Source organism: Tigriopus californicus, chromosome 12, assembly GCF_007210705.1.
Source record: "Tigriopus californicus strain San Diego chromosome 12, Tcal_SD_v2.1, whole genome shotgun sequence".
In the NCBI taxonomy this organism is placed as follows: domain Eukaryota; kingdom Metazoa; phylum Arthropoda; class Copepoda; order Harpacticoida; family Harpacticidae; genus Tigriopus; species Tigriopus californicus.
Window position 1 is genome coordinate 3,424,969 of NC_081451.1, and position 12,139 is coordinate 3,437,107.

At 42.8% G+C, this 12,139-nt stretch overlaps 1 protein-coding gene and 1 long non-coding RNA gene across 4 annotated transcripts in view; one reads left to right on the plus strand and one right to left on the minus strand.

Moving 5' to 3' along the window:
• LOC131891881 (uncharacterized) overlaps positions 1-12,139 on the minus strand; it is a 34,550-nt gene that overhangs the window by 16,240 nt on the left and 6,171 nt on the right. For all 3 annotated transcript variants that reach the window (XM_059241561.1, XM_059241562.1, XM_059241560.1), the window contains exons 3-4: positions 2,516-2,916; positions 1,511-1,578 (exon numbers count right to left, since the gene is read on the minus strand). In XM_059241561.1, the coding sequence (XP_059097544.1) occupies positions 1,511-1,578; positions 2,516-2,916 (469 nt within the window). The remainder of the gene's footprint in view (positions 1-1,510; positions 1,579-2,515; positions 2,917-12,139) is intronic.
• LOC131891891 (uncharacterized) lies at positions 123-1,134 on the plus strand. Its single transcript, XR_009374488.1, has 2 exons — positions 123-496; positions 815-1,134. It is a non-coding gene; the product is annotated as an uncharacterized LOC131891891 (long non-coding RNA).

The following is a 12,139-nucleotide window of genomic DNA, read 5'->3' on the forward strand; positions in this document are numbered from 1 at the left end:
CACACAAAAGCTACCTCACTCCAACCACAAACCATACATGATCAGTAGCACTAGACAATATCTCTTGGGAATCACTCAACCTAGTCATACTCTTTCCAAACCAACTTTTTTTGGGTAACCCAGGCGTTTACTCCACATTACTCCACATCAATTATATTACTTTAACACCCAATTGCAGGCTATTCTTGCGTATCCAGAGTGTGTGTTCAAGTATGCCCTTGGTTTGAAACTATGTCCCTCATCGCGGTCTCATCTCCAAATATGGCGTTTGGATGCATTAGGCCACAACCAACGACAACCAACAAGCCTGGAAGTGCCCGAAGTTCGAGAGAAGGATCACTTACGACTTACGAGCTTCACTCTGATAGCGTTGAGCTCACCATGAGCGAAGAACGCTTCGTTTGTTCAGAACGGACCAAGCAACGACCAGTGCAAGCGGCTGAGATGGATATCAGTCGAATCACAATTCCAGGAGTGAATAAGTGTGTATATATAGGTAGGTATATGTACACTACGGCCGAGTTGAACATGACCACATGGGACTGCTTGTCAAAAAAAGGACATACCATGAACCTTTTTTTGACTGGGTTTCAGTGAGCATAACTCGCAATTACGCAACCCAAGGATAAGCGGATCTCAAAATCTCGACCCTTTGAAACAGAATTAAATAATCAAAGTCAGTTTTCCTAGAAGTCCACGGTAATTGTCCAAATGTATTGGAATGGCTTGAATGTTTGTCTCCTTAACGACTTTGTCCAATAAAGGCTCTTTTTTTCTCGCCTCAAAACCTAATGTGTTTTTATCCGAGTTGCAGAATAAACCTTTCAAAAGCGTCAGAGATTTATCAAAAGGCCATAAACTTGACATCGAGAACCGAGGATAGCCAAAAGTGGAATAAAAAAGAGACACGAAACAGAACATCCCACAACCGCGACATCAGGCACGTCTAACGATGCAACCAACTTGGCTCATTGGCCCTTGCCAAAAGTGCCTACCTGAATGGGTCGGAATAAGCAGTCGATCTGATTTTTTCCTCTACCTTTAGCACAATGCATTTCATCCGGGCATGTGGCTAACATGACGTTATTTCACTTAGCGGCATTTTAACGAAAAGAAAAAAAAAACTGACCCCTCTCTCCCTGTCTTTTTTTTTCTCTTCTCTTCTATGGATGGACGACTCCAAAACCCAAGGACGGTTTTCGAATTCGGGATCATTTTTCATAATCTTGATTGAAAATTCGATTTCTATCTTGAGAGCAAATCTGTAATGTTGATAACTGAGGGAGATCTTTGGCATCGCTGAATGGTTCCAGGGGAAGAGTTGTCTCCAAGCCAGTTGAGAAAATCTTCGGGCTTGAGTGATCTAGCTGACAAGATGCAACGTGACACACAAATTTGGAAAGGGGCTGAATTAAATTGATCTTCCTTCCATCCTTCTCGAGTTTCAATCTTTAAAAGGAACATGGGAGACTGCCTCAGCCCTCTCAAAAGCATCAGCCAGTTCTCTTACCTGATGTCGTGCTCGTTGTCCGAATCCCGTCGGTGTCCGGTCAGATCTTCGGGTTCGTTTTTCACAGCCTGGAAAATGACAATTATGCACATTACATTCAAATCCCGATCAAGTTCAAGGAGAGGGCCTCTTGACCCAAATGTGTTCAGGGGGTGTTCTCTCTATGTGCTAAATTGAAAGTCCGTCGCGTAATGAGGCAAATTTGTTAGCTATGTCCAAACCACTGGAGGGCCCTTCCTCTCTCTCTCTTCGCTTAATCTGGAGCCATAATTAACCATCTAAGGGGCTTTTTTACGCTGGCTATTCACAATGAGGACGACTTCTGGACTGACCACACTGTCTTGGGGTGAGCTTGGTGGGGGATAAGGATCTTTTGTGGTTATTGTTCATGCAAAGAATAACTATGATGGATAGTTGACACTTTGGCACTTTAAGTGACCAAGGTTGCAATCTGCAAAACGAGGAGTGAGCAAAGATCCCAAAGAGTCTTGTGAATGCCATCAAGGATTTGAGAAACAACAAACGTTAACATTCGTTGAGAGCCCCGATTGTTCAGGGACCTTCCTTAACTCAGTTTTGTGCATAACTAATGCCTGTATAGCTATAATGGACCCTATTTCAGATAACAGCGCCCATTGCGGCGGTTTAGGGAATGCAGATACAAGGACTGACCTTCAAACAGGGCTGAGACAATTAACAAAACAGCAGTTGTATTTTTTGTAATTTGTAACGCCGACTGATAATTGACCTTGTTAAAAAAACTTACTTTTTTTCTCAACCTATTCAAAAACTCCAAAAGGTTCCCTTCCTGTATGACAGGCATACATTTCTAAATTCAAATTTCGAATTTCAGTACAATAGAAATCGTCAAAAGACACAAAGACACCAACGTAAGACTTCCTTTTCATTACAAAATTGGAGCAAAAAGGAAATGAATGAAAAGTTTCTTTTTTATGTTTGGCCAATTTCACCCTATGTAATGCCAACCCTGCCTTTGGCGCTTACCTGCGCAAGAAGAGACGCCATGTCTGTGAGTGTTCCCGTTCCACTCGTGTTCACGCCTGTGGAAGCACCCACGGACACACCTCCATCAAACCCTCCATGATGGTCACCCGAGGAGAGGGAAACCGGGACGAGAGAGCCCGCCCCCGTCACGCCCCCTCCATTGGATCCGCCCGAGGTCACCACAGTGGTGTTGGGCAGGTCCTCTGTGCTGTAAAGGGTGATGGTTGCGGCGGTCAGTTTGTCGGTCGGGGAATGGTGGGCGTGGTGGTGATGGGCGTGGTCCTCGAGGTGGTGCGAATGCTGATGATTGTGGTGATGGGGGTGATGGCTGTTACTGTGACTCGCCAACGAAATAGGCGTGTCCAAGGCCTGAGAATGCGAGTACAGAATCACTCCAGCATCTAAAAACAAGAACATTAAGGGTTTGTTACAAATATGACACGGCTGAAGTGACAGGGTGCGGCATGAAAAACTAGTATCCATATAACAATGTTATGACTTATGAACAACCATCCCCATGCTGAACACGCTGGAACAATGTCTCATCCTATGTTGAACTTGACAAGGGCCATCCGCCTTGAACGCCTTGCGAGTGAAAATGAAATGAAAATAATGGGACCGCATTAGACCTAAATTGCATAAATGAATGATAAGCATCTAAGCTTGTTTGACAGGGAGAATTGAGCAGAGGGCTATTTTCATGTTTCCTTTGGCAAGGCGTTCCGTTTCGCTTTCGCCGCTCGTAAGTACTAGCTCGAGCTCCAAAGTTCTCGTGTGCATGATTACAGACGTGTCAGAACAGGTAATTAAAGGTGTTTGTCCAATTATGCTGGCAAGAGAAAAGACCTCGAGTCAATCTCTTTTTCGCAGACGCACCCTGCAAAATGGATCGGCTCGGAATATGCGTCAATCCTTCTGGATGCTGCTCTATTGTGGGAATAAAAATCAAGCTCTTCAACCAGAAATGGTGGGACAACTGGTTTAGGGCCTCATTAGGACTCGTTTTTATTGGCTAAATTGTACCTTCATCTTTCATCAGAGCGGCCTTCTGCTCCACTTCGCGAAATGGCCCTTCAATTTGGAATATAAGAAAATTGCCAACAAACAATAAAGTTGGCCAAGAAAGAAAGGAGCACCCCATAAATGTCAATTCCACGGGGATTTATTTATAAACAAAAACGACCCAGCATTGACTCGTTATGCAACACAACACGATATTAATGGGGCACTGAATGTCCAAATGCACCAAGAACATTAAACAGAGCATCGTCAACGGATCGTAGCCACATCATGTTGTCTTCAGACACCATTTTCTCGGATGAACGCAATGATTTGTGTCGAAATCCGAGAGCTAAATAAATGACACCACTCTCACTTCAATCACAAATTGAGATTGAAGAGTCATTATGGAGACTATCTCCGTTATTTGATGCTTAAACTGCCATAACTCTCTTGCTTCCCTAGCAAAAGAAGAGCTAAAAGTAATATTGTTTTGTGCTTGAAAAGCGCTCTTCTTTTCTTACAATAACAAATCTAATAGCTCATGACATTAATGAATAAGTAAAACAACGTGGTTTTCAAGTTTAGATCAGAGTGGAAAAGTGAAATGAAACAAGGATCTATTGTCGAAATCGACTGCACTGAACTGACAAACTGAGGTGTCAAATAATTCGTGTTCAGAGTGGAGTGAGTGGCATCACGCAATAAATGACAAACTTATAAAAGATTCGCTATCTTTTCAAATGATTTCTGACGTCGTATAAAGTACTCCAATAAGAACCTGTGCTGAAATAATCGGAAGGACCTACGAAGATCTTTTAGTGGTGACAAGACAAAGTGGTCATTTTGGCGATGCACTCGAGCGCATGTTAGCTCGTCAAAGGATGGTTCATCCAATTAAATGTATCTTGTATTGATTGGGCAATTAACTCCTTCCTCTAATAGGCCAGGCATTATCTCGGATGTCAGTGATACCAATCCGAGTGGCCATTTAATTTAGCTCCTGGTTTTCAATCCCAAAATGCCATCCTCTCAAGTTTCAGTGATAGAATCGAATCCTGGAGTGTGAAAACAGCCATTGTTTCACGAGAAATATGCATCTCTCGCGAGATTTGTAGCTCACTTAAAGACGGCCCCAATGCGGACTGTCCAGTTATGCCGCATTAAAGTGTTTAAAGTTTTTGAAGCACATGAAAACATATGCCAATAAAACGCTCAGGAATGTACCGTAAGAAGTGAGTATATCCCAGGGAGAGATTTCCCCGCAGTTCCACCAAAACTGATCAATGTCAAGTCAAAATGCCAGAGTGTGCTCCAAGGAGCCCCCATGGCACTCATATAAAAGTCTAAATGTCAAAATGCCATAAAAATAGCGACATGTCAATAAACGAAAAGAGACGATGTGTTCCTCCTCCTCCTCCTCCTGCTCCTCCTCCTTCTATATCCTCTTTCGTTTCTTGCCTTGACTTGGACAACAACATCAGTGACATCAATGTCAGAGAGAACGAGGGACCAGGAAAAAAGCTTGGCGAAGCAACTCTTTAAGATTGGCATTGCACACAAAATCCCTCTTTGAAAGTGTTTCCACTTGAGTGAACCGTCTTCCTGCGGTCCATTCCAATGATGGATAACATTAGGCCTCTCACGGCTATTAAAACCAAAGCTCGTGGTTGGAGAACAAATAATATGTTCTTGGGAACCTTCATAGAAGTGGTGCTGAATATTTTGAGCTTGACTAGTCACTGACCTATAAAAAGAGGTCAACACAGACAATCAATGGATTGAAAAGAGTTGAGAGCAATTTAAATCTTAACAATATAATGAAATGGTTGGACTGACTTTCATTTGCCTCTCAAAATGATGAAAAATGTGTGTCGTCTGAATGGCACTAATTGCCACGTGTAAGTAAATTACATCATCAACCATTGTCGGAAGACCCAATGAGACAAGGATTCCACAAAAAAAAATCTCAATGTTAAAAATGAATGTCAAAAACATAGATTTGATGATCCTAAAAAGAGTAGGATTCTCCAAGAGCATTGTGATAGGATTAATTCGCCTTAAAATGCTTTTTGCTTCTTATGCTTCATTAGCCATAACAGAAAAAAAACACTGATCCATAAAAGTAAGACCAATGGTTAATGAAAAATGTCTGGAGAATCGGCTTAAGATATTTGAATCATATACGTATGCAAAAAAAACTGATCTAATAGATGGCGTTGCTAGTTAATTAATGACACGCAAGACATGAGCGTAATTCATGAGGCAAGTGATTAAGGTTTTGGTTCGACCATAAATTCTGCTGGTTTCGATGAGGTGGCGACTAGGCCACCACCGCCAAGGATGTTGGAGGAAACCATTTCTTTTCTTCTATCTTTACTTGCTTGCTCACGGGGTCAGATTCAACCCTGTTCAAAAAATCAATAAACCATAAAACTTTAATATCTTCATCAATATTAAAGAGTCAGTGGGAGACTTGTTAATGTCTTTCTTCACTTCGCCCAAACTATTTCCATTCCAATTCTCGCAAATCAGTGGTTGGTGAGGTAGATTTCAAAACGGAGAGCAGGAATGTTCACAGTGACTTTAAACTTGCGATTTTTAACGTAATTCAAAAGACTCGCGAGTCAGACTAGGGTTGCCAGCAGTGTTGCTTTTCAAAGCTCTCTTCCCAAGCAACGGGAGGTGATTGGAGTTGGAATGGCACCCCTGGTGATCTCGCAACATGCCAAACCATTTTTGGCCAATAGAAGGAAAAACATTTGTCCTTGATTTGAAAAACCCCCACACACAAACACATCATGCACGAATTGAAAGCAGGTGAAAAAAAAGCGAATATGTTTTAAAGCAAAATTGTGCTCAACAAACTTGATGAGGCGAAGAAGGAGAGATGTTTGCATTTGATGACCACAATTAAATTCATGTTAGACATAAATCAACCCTCGAGAATTATTCTCAATCGTTGGGCTTCATCCAGTCATGGTCACTTAACACCAGGCATTTGGATTCAGCTCTTCGGGGGCCCATTGCTCAGGACTCTCCTCCTCAGGGTTCCCCCCCCCAACTCATAATTTATGAGCTGGAAAATGCATCCCTGAACTGTCCTTCGCCATCGCTGTCGTCGGTGGCTGGCTTTTGGACGGATATTGGGTGGTTCTGACAAACAAACTATTTCTCGAACCCAATTGTCGAGATTGAGCCCATGCTTGGGGGACGGGGTCAACCCTGTGGGTTATGTGCGTTACATGTCGTAATAATGGCCAAGTTACCAATCTCTGGTGATTGCTAAGCTGCATCATGAGTGAATAGGGATAACTTCAGGGGGGAAAGCTTGCCATAAATCTCAGTTCTGCCTGTTTTATCGCTCTCGGACAATCTCGACTTCATCAGTCATAAGCCATAAAATTTGCAATAACCCATTCGCATTGGGGAAACCTTGAGCAAACAAGATTCCCCCTTCATCACGTCATTACCATCCACTCAAGAGATCAGACAATACCTCTTGATAACAAAACAGGACCTTGCAATTCAAATCTCCCGCCTTTAAACTAACCTGTGAGCAGCGCCATTACTCACGTACTTTAGGCGGGAAATATGAAAATGAGAACAAATCCTAGCCCGCCATATGTGCTTTTTTGATCGTTGATTGAAAACAAATGTATTCGAGCACACACATTTTTTATGAGTGAGAGAGTGTCTTGTGTGAGTGAGTGAGTGTGTGTGTGTCGTTTTGAAATGTTTATGACCTTCTTCTTACCCTCGTTGGGAGCTGAGCAGGCGTTTTCGTGGTGTTTGTTGAAAGATGTCATGAAGAGGTCATGAAGATTGAGATTCTCATCTGCACAAGTAGAAGACTCCTTGGAGTCATCGTTGGACGTTGGTGAGCACTCACCACTCGAGTACATCCTCCCATAAGAGTCCCAATTGCACGCTGCAGTAGTAGACGTTGTAGTAGTCATTCTAATCGATGGAATAGTAATGCTCTCTTAGATCACGACAAATATTTCATGCTCATCTGAATTCGGACGATCGAGAATGAAAAGGCATTTTTTGCAAATTCACGAGAGGAGGGGGGGGGCAAGGGCAACGCCCAATTTCTTTCAATTTGGGAATCACAAAATCTGATTGCACTCACTCGCTCACTCTTTCACGTGGTATTCTTTTAAACATGGATGAAAACAGTTTTACGTTGGGAGAATGGAAAATGCACTTTTTGACGGTTTGACCACTTGACGATTGATCTAAAACTGAGAGCGGACCGTCCCTTCTCCCAAGAAATGACACATCCCCACTAAATTTAGTTTATCTTCCGAAACAATATTTTGAATGAGCAATGAGAGTCACAGACATTGCGTGAAGGAGGAGGAGAAGGAGAAGGAGGAAGGAAGCAAGGAGGAGGCAATCCCAATATCTGACCGGGACTAACGAGAAATAAATAAATCCTCATCCATGTTGGAAAGAAAACAGATGGGCGTTAAGATCCGTTTAAATCCCGAGAGCGACGCCTTCGAAGACGGCGACAACGAGGATGTTAATATGATGGGGTTTGTACTGGATACACTTTCTTAGCATCCCGATAATGTCCAAAGTGCGTAATTAATGTCATGGACGAAAGGCTTCGGATGTCGGGATCCATTAATAACTGAGGCAATTTGCCTCGACACTCAAGGACTTCAGGGATTTTTGCATCTCTTCTGTCTGGGTTTTCAACACGTCACTTGCCCAAGATCTCAAATCGAGAGCGGACGTGGTGTCGACCAAAATATTGTTCTCTCTCTCTCTCTCTCAGGCTTGATCTTTTTGGCTTAGTCGATGAACTTGGAGACACTTCATGCAGAAGTTATGCAGAAGCCAAAAGAGAGGGTTCAGAGAGGGAGGCGACGGCAGCGCCATCTGCGAAAATGATAACTCATCACCAAAGCGTGGTCGTGGTTTTGAAAGACTTTAAATAGCAAAAGAAAACAAAAAACGGGAAAGGAAAGGAAAACTGATATCATTATATGCTAACAATTGCTGCAACTTTTCATTTCTGTCATGGGATAACAATAAGATGTGTCGATGAATGTTCAAGTTAAAATGGAAAACTCAAATCATCTCTCTTCTGGTCATACGGACTAAATTTGTGGAAGTTTCCACTCAAAGCTTCACTCTCCTTTTGGAATATACCACTGACAGGTTAGCTATTCATTGTAGGCTTAAGACCAAGGAAAAACCATTTTGAAAGCTTAAAAAGACAACTTCTAGGAGGTTGCCCCTTTTGGCATCAATTTTTCTTTGAAATAGATTTGCCCTTATAAACCTGTCTGCACATTGTCCGAGAAGACACTTTTGGGACAACTTAGGAGAGTGAAGAGTGTTCATTAGATGGCTTATCTCTTCTCACATGTCTAATATTTCGCACTTTTGGCAAGCTTTCTTACATTCGAAAATTAGACACAACCTTTGAACTCAAAATTCCTCAATATACTGAAACACCTCGCTACACGTAGAAAAAGAAAATAAAAAGTCACAGAAAACTAACTTCAATATATAGTGTTCTCCAAGTTAGAGGGGGATTTATCATTTTGAAGGAGGGGTGAGGCAATGGAATTGTCATTGTCGGAGAAGTTTTTCCGCCTTATCGTTCATCCGAAATCTGAAGGGGATTCCGAGAGACTGCCGCTGTCCGTCACTTTTTCTCAGCCTCTCCCAGAATGATGACCCTTCTTAGCGGTGGAGTGGGAGCTCCTCTACGTACGTATATTGTAGCGTGCTTCGCCATTGGTCACGTGGTGGAGCCAAAGCCAAGTCAAGTCAAGCCCCACTCTTGAGCAGAGTTGGAAGCTCGTTAGCAATGTTTCCTTATCTTTGTGTCCAAACTCCTCTCGCACTCAAATGCATTGGCTCCTTGGTGACATGATGAGAGACATTAAGAAGACGACGACGAAGACGACGACGGCGACGAAGATGCCGATCGATGGTGGTGACCATTCTCCAATGTTGGCATTGGCAACGACGACTCGACCGACTCCTCGTTGTGGGTCTTTATTCCATCCTAATTGGAATCAAGACCTATCTGACCTCACTGTTGATTGTAGTAGAAAAATGAAGCTGGAAGCTTGTCCAATGTGACGAGTCAAAAACGGCGGTTTCTCTCTGAGCTAGCTAGAGTGACAAATCTTGACCCTCGGTGGGGGTTTTAAGTCACATCTGGAGTTCATAGCGGTCAGTGGCCACTTGCGGAGATCATGATCAGATACGACAGACCCCGGAAGAGACGGAATTCGCACTGAAGTCTCTCTGTGGGTCCACTTGGGTCTTGAAACTTTCTCGGTGATTCGGATATCCCACCAGAGGACAACGGACCTACGGTCCTAGTATAACCCCTTGCCGAACGCCATAAAAGTCTCCCCAAGTTTTTTACACATTCTCAAAACCGTTCGGCCTCATTTCGGACCCGAATCTGCCAATCCCAAGCGATTGGCACACTGTGAAGAACTTGAATTTTGCGAGACAACAACCAACGGCTATACTGTAAACCCTTGGAATAACATGGCTGTTATTTTTCAAAGTGAAGAGCCACAAGTTTCACCCCTCCTTCGTTTTCGTTCAGACTCGAGACCAAAAGAGACGAAGACATCTCTGTTTAGGCTCATTTCGCTGGCACGACCGTTAAAAATTACATTTAAAAGTCTCTCCGATAAATTGGCTCTTGAAGCCCAACCCCCTAAAAATCGACCGTGAAAGAATCCAGGAGAAAGATGCAAAATCCTGAGAAACGACTCCCAAAACGTACAAGACTGATCAGTTCACTTTCGAAAAGAGGTTGTAAATTCTACTCTTTGATTTGGCCTGAATTGGCCTCCAAACTGAACCAGGACATACGCTCCTATTCTAATGAGCAATGATCGTCTCATATGATGGGCGCAAGACGAAGTAGTGGAATCCCGAGTTGTGGGATGCCATTGGGCATCATTGTTCTTTTGAGTGACCCTCAAGTGCCCGAGAGATCTCCTCCTCCTTCAACAACACAATTCATTTCTTTCAATTCCGTCTTGGCATCATCGACCATATGGTCAAACAGATTTTCTTGATTTATATTGTTTGAAGCCCTCGCACAAGCCCTCTTCTAAATTTCAGTGATGCCAACATTATAGGTTAAAATGTGATTGCAATTTGAGGATTTCAATTCAAATTGGATTTTTCCAGATATGCTTTAGGATTGATCAAGTTTAGAGTATGATTTTGTACTCGTGTACAGTATGAAGGGAGACGTAGCTCTAGCTTTGGGAAGACAGATATTTTGAACTAGAGCATTTACCTGGCAACCCTGAACAAGGGGAGTGATTAAAGCCTGAAATAATTTCCTCCTTTTCATGGTTCGTAAATCAATGAAGGTTTCCAGATATTAACAAGATTAATGGGCGACCTATCACACACTCACAAGACCAAAATAGGTCTCTCAATCCTAAGATTGCACTGAAAAACCTGGCCAAGAGAGATTCAGCGAGTTATCCAAGCCAGAAACCCAGGAACTGATTTCTACCAAACTGCCTCACTTTGAGCTGATCTTGAAGGGAAAAAAAGATTGCAAAATTGTGCTCCAGGGAATTCTCTCGAGTACCATTGACCACGGCCACTACCACCTCCATATTTAGGACCTTCAACCATCGACGAGACACGCGTATTTTCACACCAAAATGATCCACTTCCCCCCAAATGGAAGTTTTTTGACATGACCTTAAGTGCCTTCGAATCACACGATTTTTGGGTGTGTTTGCGTGATAATGGCATTTAATCGGGCTTTTACGGCCTGCGTGTGAAAATACAGCCGTCCAGGGCAAAAAGGGATTAGGTCAAGTGGTATGTGGCCATTTTCAAACCTTTTCCTTGGCAGGTGAGTGTGTTTCTTGAAAACGCATGATTGATAAAACCTGCTCATCTTGTCAGTGTACCATAATATACATGAGGCCAAAGAGCGAAACTGTGACTTGTAAATTCTTCCATGACCCACCAAATGAATCTCCCTCTTTTCCCTTCCTCTCTCGATTTTTTTTACGAAATAACGTGGACGGTCATTTTATGGGTCTTATACGCCATAGAAATGCACAAGGCATTCTTTCCACGGGCATCACATCTCCAATCATCCCGGGGTTTGGCAAGGACTTCTTGAGAATTGATCCCCTCTCGAGTCTCACGTACCTCGTGCAGACACATCCCGGAATAAGATATGTTTAGGTGGAATACCAATTCAATACATCAATCGGGATCTTTTGTGACCATTTTGGAACTTAAGAAGGTCGAAGCGTTGTCCTCAATAGGACAATATAGTGTCTTTCTTTCTCAGGGCCAAAAGGAGAAATCAGCACACACTACGTAATTTGATTTCTATATTAAGAAAACAGTTTTCTATGATGTTTCCTTGGCTAAGAAACAGATTGAACGCTTTGAAGTACTCTCTGAAGAATTTTTGGTTTCACATTTACCACTCGTCCTTCAATGACTGGTGAGGGAGCAGTAAAATGCTCCTTTAGCTTGCTTTCAGGCTCGAAATCATGAACATTTCAAAGGGATCCTGGGTTTTCTGGTGTCTACACACTTGTACCTGGATAGATAGACCCTTGGCTTAAAGAGAGGGAAACATCC